The sequence below is a fragment of the Aphidius gifuensis genome, linkage group LG5, assembly GCF_014905175.1.
Source record: "Aphidius gifuensis isolate YNYX2018 linkage group LG5, ASM1490517v1, whole genome shotgun sequence".
Classification (NCBI taxonomy): Eukaryota; Metazoa; Arthropoda; class Insecta; order Hymenoptera; family Braconidae; genus Aphidius; species Aphidius gifuensis.
Genome location: NC_057792.1, coordinates 4,482,320 through 4,498,031, shown reverse-complemented (window position 1 = coordinate 4,498,031; position 15,712 = coordinate 4,482,320). Strand labels below are relative to the sequence as shown.

The 15,712-nt window shown below is 25.9% G+C and overlaps 2 protein-coding genes across 2 annotated transcripts; one reads left to right on the top strand and one right to left on the bottom strand.

Moving 5' to 3' along the window:
* Positions 1–178: 178 nt before the first annotated feature.
* LOC122857025 (AFG3-like protein 2) lies at positions 179–3,511 on the top strand. The gene is made up of 3 exons (XM_044158994.1): positions 179–404; positions 664–835; positions 912–3,511. Exons 1-3 carry the CDS (start codon positions 315–317, stop codon positions 3,119–3,121), a joined length of 2,472 nt encoding a protein of 823 aa, XP_044014929.1. The 5' UTR covers positions 179–314; the 3' UTR covers positions 3,122–3,511.
* A 1,929-nt stretch (positions 3,512–5,440) lies between these two features.
* Positions 5,441–11,405, bottom strand: LOC122857023 (fez family zinc finger protein erm-like). The gene is made up of 4 exons (XM_044158992.1): positions 10,978–11,405; positions 9,535–10,581; positions 8,083–9,306; positions 5,441–8,002 (listed from the first exon to the last, which is right to left on the bottom strand). Exons 2-4 carry the CDS (start codon positions 9,683–9,685, stop codon positions 7,512–7,514), a joined length of 1,866 nt encoding a protein of 621 aa, XP_044014927.1. The 5' UTR covers positions 9,686–10,581; positions 10,978–11,405; the 3' UTR covers positions 5,441–7,511.
* Between the last annotated feature and the right edge of the window lie 4,307 nt (positions 11,406–15,712).

Sequence of the window (15,712 nt, the reverse complement as noted above, 5' to 3'; positions counted from 1 at the left end):
CAATAATTTATTATACAATAAAAAAATAAATAAATAAATAACGACTATTAGTTTTATTAATTAACAAATTAATTATAATAGAGATATATTCAATTGACATGTGAAAAAAATAATAATTTATTAATTAATTAGACAAAATTCGGCGCATGCTCTTTTAGGCACTTTTAGGAATCAGCCAATCATCTGTTTTTATCAGGTGCACACACGCGAGAGTGCTTAGATGATGAATGGCCGGTGAATAATTGTACAAAGATTTACAATAAAAACAATTTAAACAAATTAATTTTTATAAAATTACACATGGTAAACACATAATGGCTAAACAGTTATCGTTATCGACTTTTAAATTATTGGAGCGTAATTTATTAAAATTAGTGCAAAATGGAAATTTTAATGGAGCACAGGTATTATTTAATTATAAATATATATAACCTTAAAAATTATTATTATCTTGTAATTTATTATGATATAACATACTCAATTGTGACAGAAGATGCAACAATTATACTAAATAACATCATCTTAATTAGAAAATTTAATTTAAAAAATTATTTATAATATTTTACAAGTTATAATAGTGTCATTAAAAATGGCATTTTTAAAATATGGTAAATTTTAGTTTTTTATAAACACTATTAATATGTATTATTTTTTTTTTTTTAGATGTCCAGAAATTTATCAATACAAAAACATACTCCAATATTAATTGAATTTGAAAAATCACTTCCACGACAATGGAAATTATTTTTAGAAAATCCTCCAAAAAGTATTGAAAGAGTACTTCAACAATTTATAGTATATTCAGCAAAAGGTTTTGAAAAATTTAATAATCGAGGTAATTATTGTTTTTATTTAAATTGGTGATTTAAATTGAATTAAATTTATTATAAACTGTGTATCATTATTTATAGGTAAAGAAAAAAAAACAGATAGTAATGCATCAGCTGATGCAAATAAGGAACACAAAATTCCACCACCATCATCACAATCAGCTGGACAATATTGGACAAATTTATTTGGTTCAAGTGGAAAAGGAGGTAGTGGAGGAAGTGGTAGTGGTGGTAGTGGAAAATCATATGATGGTAATGATAAAGAAAAATGGATAATTGCTGGTGTTATTGGTGCTGCTACACTTATTGGTTCATTGGTATTTTTTGAAGTTGGAAGTAAAGAAATAACTTGGCGTGAATTTGTTTATAATTATCTTAGTCGTGGTGTTGTTGAAAAACTTGAAGTTGTTAATAAAAAATGGGTAAGAGTACGTTTATTACCTGGTCAAACAGTTGATGGTTCAAATTCATTGTGGTTTAATATTGGTAGTGCTGATACATTTGAAAGAAATTTAGAAAATGCACAAATTGAAATGAATATTGAACCACAAAATCATCTTCCAGTTATTTATAAATCTGAAATTGAAGGATCTACAATTGTATCATATTTACCAACATTATTAATATTAGGATTATTAATTGGTGGATTAAGACGTTCAGCTGCATTTATGGGTGGTAAAGGTGGTAAAAAAGGTGGTTTATTTGGTGGTGTTATGGATTCAACAGCAAAATTAATAAATCCAAATGAAATTGGTGTTAGATTTCGTGATGTTGCTGGTTGTGAAGAAGCTAAAATTGAAATAATGGAATTTGTTAATTTTTTAAAAAATCCACAACAATATATTGATCTTGGTGCTAAAATACCAAAAGGTGCAATATTAACTGGTCCACCTGGTACTGGTAAAACATTATTAGCAAAAGCAACAGCTGGTGAAGCAAATGTACCATTTTTAACTGTATCTGGATCTGAATTTCTTGAAATGTTTGTTGGTGTTGGACCATCAAGAGTACGTGATATGTTTGTTATGGCTAGAAAACATGCACCATGTATATTATTTATTGATGAAATTGATGCTGTTGGTAGAAAAAGAGGTGGAAGAAATTTTTCTGGACATTCAGAACAAGAAAATACATTAAATCAATTACTTGTTGAAATGGATGGTTTTAATACAACTTCAAATGTTGTTGTATTAGCAGCAACAAATCGTATTGATATATTGGATAATGCATTATTACGTCCTGGTAGATTTGACAGACAAATATTTGTACCAGCACCTGATATTAAAGGTAGAGCATCAATATTTAAGGTACATTTAGGACCATTAAAAACAAATCTTGATAGAGATGAACTTGCTAGAAAAATGGCATCATTAACACCTGGTTTTACTGGTGCTGATATTGCAAATGTTTGTAATGAAGCAGCATTAATTGCTGCACGTGATTTAAGAACTGATATTATTCTTAAAAATTTTGAATCAGCAATTGATCGTGTTGTTGCTGGAATGGAAAAAAAAACTAATGTTTTACAACCAGAAGAAAAAAAAACTGTTGCTTATCATGAAGCTGGACATGCTGTTTGTGGATGGTTTTTAGAATATGCTGATCCTTTATTAAAAGTATCAATAATACCACGTGGTAAAGGTCTTGGTTATGCACAATATTTACCTAGAGAACAATATCTCTATTCAACAGATCAACTTTTTGATAGAATGTGTATGACACTTGGTGGTCGTGTATCAGAAGAAATATTTTTTAATAAAATAACAACAGGTGCACAAGATGATTTACAAAAAATAACAAAAATTGCATATTCACAAATTGTCAGTTATGGAATGAATGATAAAATTGGACAAATAAGCTTTGAACAACCTCAACCAGGTGATATGGTTATGGATAAACCTTACTCAGAACATACTGCTCAACTTATTGATGAAGAAGCACGTAATTTAATTAAAAGAGCATATGATAGAACTCGTGAACTTTTATTAAAACACAAAGAAGATGTTGTAAAAGTAGGAGAAAGATTATTGGCTAAAGAAATTTTAAGCAGAGATGACATGATTGAATTATTGGGACCAAGACCATTCCCTGAAAAATCAACATATGAACAATTTGTTGAGGGTACTGGTTCATTCGAAGAAAACACAACATTACCAGAAGGACTTAAAGATTGGAACGTTTCAAAAACTGACGAAGGTAATTCAAATAAAAATAAAGATATAAATAATAAAGATGATGAAAAAAACAAAACTTCAACACCACCAACAACTGACGCATCAGCAACAAAATAAAAGCCCAAAAATTTTGTAAGAATTGTAAGTTGTTTTATTTTGTTTTTTTTTTTTTTTTTTGCATTTCCTTGTCTTTTTTTTTTTAATTGAAAATTTTCGTCTGTAGATCATAGCTCTTTTGTGTAAGTCTTTAATCACACTTTGTATAATAGTAAAAAAAAAAAAACGAAAAACAAAAACGAAAAAAAAATAAATATAACATGTAACTATAAAATAATTACATGAATATATAAAATTATTTGACTACATTGATTATAATGTAAAAAAAAAAAAATTGAGAATTATATAAATATTATTATTCAAATGAGTGAATGATTAAGCTTTAAAACATTTTCATTTCATAACGTATAATTTAATAAATAAAGTTTTACAAATTTTTTTTTTGTTGGTGCAATTTTAAGGTTTTTTTTTTTTTGGTACCTTTGAATACTGTAAGTACATAAGTGGTTTTTTTTTGTTGTTTTTTTGTTTAATTATAAATATTGTTTAACTTGATTTTAAAATTTATTTTTTTTTTTAAATTTTCAATGTTTAGCTGTAATTAGGTTTAATTATTTATGCAAAGGTTACGAGGCACCGTCGTACCACCTCCGCACTTTGATATGGTCCATTTTAATAATGTGTTTTATTACAATATTATTTATTTTTTCATCTATCTTCTATTTTTTAAATCCCTCTTTGCAAGATGTTTTTATGTGATAATATTTTTTTAAATTATTTATTGCAGTAATCACAATGATCCTGAGAAATAATTCAATACTATTTATTTTATTTTTACTCACATTTGACTTGATTTTTTTTTTTTAAATTTATTTTTTCAAATTATTTGATAAAGGCACCGGTAGATAATTCATCGGCCCCTTCGCAACCCTCAATTTATAATTTTGTATTTACTGATATAATTTTTTTTTTTTTTTTTCAATTAACTAATTTGATTTATTATTATCGAGTACATATTTTCGGTGCATATTTTTTTTCTTCAATCTATTATTTAAAAAAAAAAAGATAAATTTTAAATCAAAAAGTTAAGTGGTATTATCATTTGAACTGATCGGCCTCAAAATCAGTTTTATAAATAATTATCGCTGTCTATTGAGTAGTTTTTTATATTAAATATTACAATTAAATTTTTTTTTTTTTTTATATCATACAACAGTATAATTTAAATTTAAAAAACAAAAGTTCATCATTAAATTATTAATTAATTTTGTTATTTCTTTTTTTTTTTTCCTTTTTTTTTTTTTTTTTACATTTTTTTCTTCATTTCTTATTATTTTTTTTTTTTCGCATTCTACAAAACTATATTGATTTTTTGAATAAGTTATATATATATAGGTTCCAAAAGTACAATAAACTTATTTTTAATTAATAATTAAATATCATACAATCACTAAATTTTATTGCTTTGTCATACCTTGTATCACACTAATCTAGATTCTATCTCCTCGCAAATTTGATTTTATAATTTATTTAAATGTTTTTTATTTTCATTTTTGAATAATGTCAAATAATGTTTTTTAAGTTTTAATTTTAATGATTACGTCAGATAATGTTTCAATTTTAATAATTACGTCAGATAAAATTGTTTTTCAATCACAAATAATAATTAATTTCTTTTTTTTTTTTTTTTTATCAATGATTAATTTTTAGTTATTAAAAATTTGCTTTAGATATTTTTCATGTTTAGTTTTGATCTCAGTATGCAAGTAATAAGAAAAAAAAAAAAAATTATATCAATTGGTACATTTATAATTATATCAGTAGATATTATTTAAATTCCACTTTTTTTTTTTTTTTCTTTTTCAAGTTTTCTATTTGACAATTAATACTTGAATATGTATAGTGTATTCTGATTAAATATGAAACATATATTTTTGATAACATTTTGTGATAAGAAAAAAAATAAATATGAATTGTTTTTATTTGTTTTTTTTTTTGAGATGAATCATACACAGCAAGAGTATATGTATATTTTTTTTGTTGGATAAATTAAAAATAATCTGACATAAAAGTTAACGTAATCACATCCAACATTAATTTATCGTAATTGTTATAAGTCATTCTCTGTGGTATACATTATATTTGACATTAATTAATGCATTGAATTATTAAAATTTATAATAATTTATCGTCATTGAATACTACTTTTAAAAGCTTTATTTTTTTTTGTTTTTTTTATATATTTTTTTTTTTTTCGTGGTGAATTATTAATTATTAGATTTGACGATTATTTTTTTTTCTTCAATTTGTTTTTCGAGAAAACTTTCTACACATTATTTATTGACTACTGTTACGACTTGTTTTGTAATTTTTTTTTTATTTATATAATTATTATTATTTATTAATTTTTTTTTTTTTAATTTCTATATATATATTCGATTGACTGTACTGGCATTAGCTTTAATGGCTATTAATTGATTTTTATGTCACTTAATTGAACTGACTGTGAATTATCGAAAAAAATTTGTTAATTGGATTTTTATTTAATTTTTTTTAAGCGTTTTTTTCATTTGAGTATAATTTATTATTTTTTTTTAAATACTAGAACAAGTATTTTTTTTATTATTTTTGTTTGAGAAAAACACGATATGAAAATACTCGTTGTTTTAAATAACTGACAATCATTGACTTTGATTTTTGTTTTTTTTTTAATTGCTTTGTTTAAAGAGCCATAATTAAATGAATTTTGTCCATTTTTTTTTTTCATCCACTCAACATTAATTACATTGATACACAAATAATTTCTGAAAAACTATAATTCCTAATTTTTAAATAAAATATTTAATTGTTAAATAAAAATATAACAAATATAAAAGACTAGAAATTAAATACTAGAACAATTGATTTGTTTAATCAATGTTTCATTTTAATTTTTTTATTTTAAAAAATTAGTTTTTCTTTTCGTGTAAAAATAAATATTTTAAAATCGACTACATTGCTTTTTTTTTTTTACAATAAATTAAAATTTCGATTAAAATATAAATTAATAACAAATTTTTGCTGTTGAAAAAAAATTAATTTGACTAGATTTGACTTAGTTTTTTCAGGAAAAAAAATTCAAGTTTATATATTGACTGATATTATTTAAATAATTTTTTAAATAAAAATAATAATTATTATTAATTAATATAACAAATGCATGACTAGAAGAGTTTTTTTTTTTTTTTTTTATATTTTTAAATCTGACTAGCTTGGACGTATTTAAAGAGATTCGTGCACTAATTTAACAACTAAAAAAATAATGATTTTTTATATTTTTTTTTTGACTCAAAACCAGTCTGCATTTACGACAATAATTAATCAAAATTTGATTGATAATTTGTCATAAAACTACCCTGAATCCCATGCAAGTCTTTATACAATTTTATTTATTTTATTTTGATCGTAGTCATACAATTCGACACTCGATCGGTAGCTCGGGTAAAACCCTTCAATGAAAAAATATAAAGCAGCTTCAAACACGCGATATGGCTTCGTAAAAATATTGTTATTTCGATCAATAAAAGGAAGCCAATTTTTATTTATTTTTTTTCATTTTTTTTTTTACTGATGTTCATTTACTGTCACGTAGTAACTGCAATATATTTTTTTTGTTAATTTATTTTATTTGTTTCATTTTCTTAAAATGTTATTTGAAAAATTATATATATTTTCAACATTATTCAACTTTTCTTAGATCCCTCCAATTTATCATCATCATCATTTTTTTTTTTATTTCTTTTCAACCCTTGTATCTTCAACTTCAGTCTCTCGTGGCGCCTTGACGTGTCCATGATAGACTCAAGTACTGTCCTCGACTCATTGTCGTGCCCATACGACATCGAGGACAAAGTAAAAAAATCATAAAAATAAAATAAAAGTACATGTAGAAGAGTAGAAGTAAAGAGAAAAAAAAAAAAATAATAATAAAAAGTAAGGGCGATAAAAAATGATGACAAAAAAAATATAATATATATATATAAAAAAGACAATTCCGCCCCCGAGTTTGAGGGACCCTCGGGGGGATAAGCCTCAACGGGGTGCATGGTACATACAACCGCAGATGTGAATCGATATTACTGTGTGTTGGATGAAACCAACTTTAGAGATCGAGGTCAACGTGTTTTTATCCGTTGAAAAATAACGGAAATCTGTCTTTTTTTTATTTCCATTTTCCAATACATTTTCTCTCTTTTTTTTTTTCTATTTTTTTTCTACTGACAAACTAAAAGCTCAAATAAATAAAAAAAAAAAAAAAGCATTTGTCTTAATTACTTTTGGCTCTTTTAATAACTCAAAATTAAACTTACAAAATTATTAGTATATATAATATTATTAATTATTATATTCAAATAAATATATAATATTATTTGAGCTTTAATTTATTTAAGTTATATATAAAATGTCATTTTTAATTGACAGTAATATTTGTTGAATGTATTGTTGGATGTACTGGTGATGGTGTATCAATATCATTACTACTACTATCATCACCAGGTTCACGCAATTGACATGCTGATTCAAGATGTTTATTAAGATATGATTTAAGTGCAAATGATTTACGACATTTTGGACATTCATAATTTTTATCTGATGAATGTGTTTGCATATGTGCACGTAAATTTGAACGATCAGCAAATGCTTTACCACAATGTGCACAACCATATGGTTTTTCACCAGTATGACTACGTAAATGTCCTTGTAATAACCAAGGACGTGAAAACATTTTTCCACAAACACCACAACTGTGAGTTAATTTATGTGTTAATACATGCATTGCCAATGCTGGCATACTAACATATGCTTTACCACAATGTATACATTTTTTAGCTGACTGTGAATCAATACTACGATGTGTTTGTTTATGTCTTGATAAATTTGATGATGTTGCATATTGTTTACCTGTGAAAAACAAAAAAAAACAAATAATTAATTAATGTTTCCTTGGTATTCTATTATTAATTTAGTTCATTAAAACTTACCACACTCGCAGCAAACATAACGACCAACTTTTGATGTTTCTGGTGCTTCAGTGTTATCATCAGTTTCATTATTACTTTGTCCATTTATTTTTGATGTTGCTAGTGTTGACGTAGACGATAATGATGATGATGATGATGTTGTTGTTGTTGTGATTGTTGGTGTTACTGTTGTTTTTTTATTTTTTGATCTTCCATCAGCAACAATAAGTGTATCATATGTATATGAAGCAGCTTTAATTTCAGTTTGTTCAATAACTGTTTGTACTTCTTTATCTTGTAATTTTGGTTGTAAATTTGGATTATTATTTTCAATATCAGAACTACATTCAGATGTTGGTGGTGTTAATGGTGGTGCTTCTAGGGCTGGTTGTGTTGTTGTTGTTGCACTTGTTATTATTGATGGTATATCATTTGATGAACTATATGTAAATAAAATTTCTTGTACTGGAGATAAAGGTATAAATACACCATTTGGTGTTTGTTGTACAATTGTTGATGATGGTTCATAAATAATACCAGTTGGTTGTTGTTGATAAATAGTTGCTGTATTACCACCAATATCAATTGTATTAACACGATAAATTGATGATTCTGGTTGATAAATACTTATTTCTTGTACATTTTCATTAATAACTGGTGTTTCAATGACATCTTGAGGTCCAATAGCAACACTTGGATGTGGTAATGGTGGTAATGATCTTGATAATTCAAGAAGATCATGTGCTGCTTCTGTTTCAGCAGCTGATCTATCACGAAATAGTGGAGTTTCTTGAATAACACTATTATGTGGTATAAGATGTTCAATTGTTAAATTTTTTTCATATGTTTGAGGTGGACACATAGAAAGAGATAAAGATCTATCTTTGGAACTTGTTTCAAGTATATAAAATGTTTCTTCAGATGATTGAGGGTTATCTAATTCTTGTATTTCTTGTATTTCTTGTAATTCTTGTTGTTCCTGTTGCTGTAGTTGTTGTTCTTGTTGATCTACCTGTTGTTGTTGTTGTATATTACATTTTTCTTGAGATGGAAAAGGGTGATCTAGCTGTTGTTGTTGTTCTTGTTTTTGGTTTTTATGAAATTCTTCTTTAGATGAAGGAGAATCAGGTGATTCTTGCTGTTGAGGTGACGGTGGTGGTGATGGTGATGATGGTAATGGTGATTCAATTCGACAAGTTTCCGTTGACACTGGAATATTTTTATTCTGGACTATAACACATTTTTCTGTAAAATAAAAAATAACAAAAATTAACATTTTTTTTTTCTCAGCTAATTAAAATTTAATACCGTTTTTATTTTTATTTTTTTAATTTTTAAAATTCCAGTTGGTTAATTAAAATAAACTAACGGATTTTATTTTATTTTATGTAATTTATATTATCATAATTTTGATATTATATAATTAAATTTATTAATATATTATATCAATTTTTAAAAATCCAAATTTTTTACCTTTAATTTGTTCAGAAACAGCTGGTATTTCCGGCTGTTGTTGATTTGTTAAAGGTGGTGAATTTCTATTTCTTCCCCAAGGTTCAAAACCCCTAGTTGTACTCATGTACTTGTTGCACAAGGCTTTTTTGACCATATAACACCTCGGCATCTTGATTATTATTTTTTTTTATATTTCAATTGTTGATTTAATTATCAATTTATTTATATATTATAAAAATGTAAACACTAATCTTGTTTTTAATCTTTTTTTTCCCCCAATTCTCCAATAAACATAAAATTATAAATATGTATAATAATTATTATTTTTTTTTTTTTTAAATTCTATATCGTTGCACGTTTATTTTTTACCAATTTATTAAATTTAAAATATTAAAATATGGATTTGATAAAAAAATGTGGACTTTTTTTTTTTTTTAAATTTTAATTTACTTCAAATGTGGTCGTCAATTTGACTTGAACAAATAATTCTTAATTGATAAATTAATTTTTATTATCTAATTATTATTAGTTGCTATTATTATTATTTAATTAAATTTAATTTTTTTATTTTAATCTCCAGCTTTTACCTTGTTTTAAATATTGCTTTCGTTGTATTCACGTGGGTGGAAGTATTTATTCAATAATATATTAATCAATTATTAATCAGTCACTTGATTATTGCTAATACATTTGATAAATCACATGTAAAATAGCTTGAATAAATTCTTTTTTGTCGTATATATCTTGGATCTCCAAAATATTGATCTTTTTTTTGTTGATGCATTTCAATGATTTTTTGAGGCCAAATTATTATAATTATTTTTGATAATAAATATATAATATTATACATTTTATTAAATACATTATTGTCTTATATCAATGTCATTTGTTCACTTATTTTTGTAAATGATTAATCAATAATATGACATTAATTTAATAATTCAAACGATATATCTTGACGTAACTTCAATGAGTCTTGTTGAGGGTGGATGCCACAGGACGAGCAACAAGTTGGACAACAGGTCGGTTATACGACGCTACTTATTTGGTCGATAATAATTCCAACTATTACAACATTGTCAAAATAATTAACAAGTTTCTCACAATTTTCAAATTAACCATTTATATTTTCATAAATGGTTGTTTTTTAATTCAAAGAAAGAAAATTTATTTTGAGCATATTGAATTAAAAAATTTTATATTCAAAATAAAAAAAAAAAACAAGAAATAAATAAAATAGAATTTAAAAATAAAAAAAAAAAAGAAAACAAATTAAATCAATAATTTGATTATATAAATAATTATTGAATTTGTCAATTTTTAAGTAAATTAAAATTGATTAAAATATAATTATTTTTTTTTTGGTATTAGTTTGATTTATTTAGTTTAAATAGACGAAAGATAATCTTGATTTGGATAAAGGGGAAAAAAAAGGGATTGCTGGTTAAAATGTAAAATTACCCCTCCGAGATCTCCCACCCTTAGTGAGCGACCCCTATTTGCTTGGCCTGGAGCACCACCACACCACCACCAACACCAACCACCACTAGTACCGAGTTTCGCAAAACCGGCACTACTCAATGCAAAAAAAACCAACACCACCAACACCACCACCACCACCAATAGACAGCCAACAAATTCAAGCTCTTTTGTATATCACAATAAAATGTATATACCAACACAATTATTTCTTAATTTCACTTTAAAAATTATATATTGTTTATGAAATTTAAATTATTTGAATATTCAATGATTTATAATGAAAATTATTTTTAAGTCATCGAAGGATACTTTTTAAAGAAGGGTAACACACCACCTGTGGGCGCAGAAGCAACAATTGTCCGCCGTAGTGCGGAGGGTACACCGACTACATGGCTCGTCCGGGTGTGGCTGGGGTGCAACTGGCGCTTCGTGACGCCCCCGTGTTTCAACCTCAGGGCGCCTGCGTCTTTCATTGATATATATATATTCAAATGTTATATAAAGTCTACGCTATTGCTCGTTGCGGGGGTAGTTTCATGCAATAATATATACATTTATACAATTGTACACATATACACATTCACCACAACAAAATATTAAACTTAAATATCACATAAGGGATGAAAATTGTATGAAAAATTACAGCAACAAATAAAAAATAAATAAAAAAAACCACCCTTATGTATATACATAAAAGTTTTAAAGATTTAAAAAGTATTTATCCATCAGGGAAAATAAGGAAGAATGAAAAAAAAAAAAAAAATGAATGAAAGAGAGCTTTTTCACCCTCAAATATTGAAATGAAAAAAAATCTCAATGCATGTTATTAATAATTAATTTTGAAAAAAATATAATAACATATTTTAAATAAATTATATATTAGTTGAAATTAAACATTATAGTTAATGTTAATTGAATGCGTTAAAAGTGTTGGAAAAAAAATAGAAGATGAAGAAGATGATGATGATGATGATAATGATGAAGATGAAAAAGGGTAGGAAGCCTAAGTCAAACGAGCTCAACAGTGGCGTCGACACACGAACACCAAAGTCCCGGTCGCCTCGGCGATGCGCTATGCATCGATTTTACAGCGTTCGGGCCACCAGTAGACCAACACCTGTTACCGCACCAGATAGTACAGTGCTGCACACTCTTATTCCTTTTTATATATATACATATATAATATATATGTATATATTATGATGATAACCAACGAACCGGGGACAACAAGCGGGGATATCTCCCTCTTTAAAACCCAACCCTCGCGCATTTTGCCAATCGATAATAACGCCAGACGCGGCAACGAGTCGCGCGCCACCCGAGGCATATTTTTCTATTTTAATATATGAATGTGCTTGCAAAGTTGTATATGTAACAATGCGACACATATACATATTAAAGCTCTATGTACATTTTTTCTTGTCTTTTCTTTTTTGAATGTATTATAGAGAAAAATATATTCGACAAGTTTCAAGCACCCAGGAGGTGATACGCTGCGACTTTCAATCCGGAAATTGTTGTTAAATTTTGTTTTATTTTTTGAGCTTTTATGAAAGTTGAAAATTTATTTTTATATTGAATATAGCAAAACAAATTGAAAATTATTATTTTTTATATTTTCAATTTGATTGGAAAATTTATGATTTAATAAATAATATGATTTATGAATCATACGTTTTTATATTTACAAGTTGGTCAATATTTTAAAATGTGACTGCTTTTTTTTTTTGTAGTTTTAAATTATTTGGTTTTTTTTTTTCAACCACTGGAATGAAACAGACATTCCGTAACCCCTACCAGTGAAAATTATTAAATTTATAAATTCAAACTTTGAACAATTACTCAGTGACTAATTAATTATTTAATTTAAAATATTTTAATAAATTATATTTGAATTCAATAAAACTTTACAAGTAAAAATAATAATAACTAAAATAATTTTCCAACAAATAATGGCATTCTTTACATAGCATTGCTTCAAAAGACAAAATTCTTTTTCAAACTTTTTTATTTATATATTCTACAAACGTTCATGCGTTCAAGGATTGAATTTATGTTTTTATAACATTTGATTTTTCTTCAACAAAAAATGATTCATGTCCTGTTTTTTTTTTTTCCCTGTGACGAAAAAAATATATATATATATATTTTTTCCGAGTTTATTACCCCCGACAAATAGAGGGTAAGCAAAAAATATAAAAAATAAATAAAATATCAGGATCTCTTGAAATTGCAGCAGCAAAAGCAAGCAAAAGAGAATTCCCCTTTGTAAAAGCATCTTCCGGATGTCTGATGATGATGATGGTGTCCCTTCTTTCCCTTTTTTTTTTTTTTTTGTAACATTTTACCCTCGACCACTGGCATTAATTTTGAAGTCGTACCATTGTTATAAATATATTTTTTTTTTCATAGATCAAAGCTGCAATGCAGTTACGGTATATATACGATATTTGGAATGGAATCTGCAAGAGATAGATTATTGGGTAAATGTAAGAAGGGCTGAGGGGCTGAAAATTTGACGGCTAGATATATATAAGAACAAGTTTTTGATGCACACACCATGGTCAATGACCCCTCCGAAAAGAGAAAAAAAAAAAAAAGAGGCATGTCATTGGCAGTAGAATAAGAACATTCTGTTGTATTTTAGTTGATCATGATCATTTCGTTCTGTACTATATATTTACTGCAATGTCAGATGATATTTGTCCCCTCTGTTTCATCGGAAAAAGCTTAACCTACCAAATCCAACTGCAAATGTTCATTTTACAATTCGATCTACACATGGTTTATTTATCATCAAGTTTAATATTTAACATTTATTTTTTCACAAATGCCATGTGAAATATATCTCCCTATATTTTTTTCTTTCTATATATTATTATTCAAAAATTCACTGGGAAAAAAAAAAGAGGAAAATATATTTTAACGCGATAGTGTATATATGTTTAATCTTTGATTTGATATATATTTTTATAAGAGTAAAAGGAAAAAAAAAATCGATTAGGGTCGTGTGAGCTTTAACAAAGTTTCCACTCACTCGGTACAATCGATGAAAATTGCTGAGACAGTATACATATATTTATTTATTTTCTATATATATATTTAATGTCTCTGTTGTGTAATTTTCCATGATAAATTTTTCATTTAAAGCTCCTTTTTTTTTTTATCCAATATTTATTATAATATATTTATGAAGAAAAAAATTGCTAGCTATTTAAAGAAATTTTTTTATAAATTAATTTAGATAGTAACACAATTTTACTGTCTAAATTACTCGGTAAATATTTTGTAAAACTATTTTTTTTTTCATTGCAAATTATTCAGAGAAAAAGTAAAATAACTTGTAGTCCATTGATGTTGTAATTAAAATTATATATTGATATGTTTAAAAATTTTTTATTTGCAATTGAGTTCAACAATAATTTATGAGAAAGCTCGATTATTTTCTGATTTAGATACTGATTTAACAATCGTGCTCAAGGGCTTAATATTGAGTCTGTTCAATGCGCATGTATATATATTAAATATATATAAAGTTTACTAGATTGCACGAGTTAAATTAGTACCTGATGCTTACGTCACGCAATTCCGACATGTCTTATCATCAAGTAATATCTTTCTTTTGAGTTACCCTCCTTCTTTTCCTCCATCTTCAAATTCTAACAATAATATAACACAATAGCACTAAAATCTCCCCCTATACAACATTAAGTTTTATTTTATCATTTAATCATACAAAAAAAAAAAATCACGTATACATTAAATTATATTATTTATAATGCTCTGCAATCAGTGACTGTATTTTTATTTTTACCTAATCATCATTTAGCTTTTTTTTTTTTTTTATATATCGTTAATCTATATTTAATTAATCAAACCGTCGGTCAAAGTATATAACGCCCTTTTTATTTTTTTTGTTTCTCTAATCTGTGTTAAAATCATTGTTGTATATATATTTTTAGAAAGCCATATATATAATGAGTAAGAATAATCGATATAATAAATTTTTTGGTAAATTTAAAAATTTAACAATGTCATTAGGGAAATAGATTAAAATATAATTACTATTTGATTGTTTAAAAATTTGTGGCTTGTTGTTGTTTGTTGTTTTTATTATTTATGGTTGATTTAGTATATGAGGGTTTGAAAATATAAAAAAAAAATATATATGATGATTGCTTTTGAGTGGGAGAATTGGATTGAAAATGATGAAAAGTAAGAGTTGCTGCGTGTACATAAGGTATATAAGGGAATGAGTGGTTTGTATATGTGAATTGGGGGTAAGTGGTATATCCACAGGTAGTTGACTTTACTAGTCGTGTTTTCTGGAAGCAAAGATTCGCAACTGGTGTGTTATTCATCCACGCGCAAACTCGTCTCAGTTGCGCAACTTTTTTTTTTTTATTTCTTGTCGATCTTTTTTTATTTATGTTTGCTGATGAATTAAGTTTAATTGTATTGTTTTTTTTTGGACAAAATTTATATAACTACACCTGATGTTCTGTATAACAAAATGAAATGAAAAAGCTTTTTTTTTTTGTTTACGCAAAATTCACAAAATAATAAATGTGTCAATACAAATTTAAGCCACCCTTTGTTTTTCTTTTTTATTGGTTATTGTTGGCTTTTTATAAGCAAAGAAATTTATTGCTATCTTATTATCGTCATAAAAACATCGAGATATAATAAATTATTTGGTAAATATAATATTTCT

Excerpts from the sequence above, each read along its gene's own strand:
- LOC122857025 (XM_044158994.1), top strand. The coding sequence starts at position 315 with ATGGCTAAACAGTTATCGTTATCGACTTTTAAATTATTGGAGCGTAAT. Across the intron at positions 405-663 it reads GAAATTTTAATGGAGCACAG|ATGTCCAGAAATTTATCAAT; the intron begins GTATTATTTAAT and ends TTTTTTTTTTAG. Across the intron at positions 836-911 it reads TGAAAAATTTAATAATCGAG|GTAAAGAAAAAAAAACAGAT; the intron begins GTAATTATTGTT and ends CATTATTTATAG.
- LOC122857023 (XM_044158992.1), bottom strand. The coding sequence starts at position 9,685 with ATGCCGAGGTGTTATATGGTCAAAAAAGCCTTGTGCAACAAGTACATG. Across the intron at positions 9,307-9,534 it reads TGTTTCTGAACAAATTAAAG|AAAAATGTGTTATAGTCCAG; the intron begins GTAAAAAATTTG and ends TTTATTTTACAG. Across the intron at positions 8,003-8,082 it reads TTATGTTTGCTGCGAGTGTG|GTAAACAATATGCAACATCA; the intron begins GTAAGTTTTAAT and ends TGTTTTTCACAG.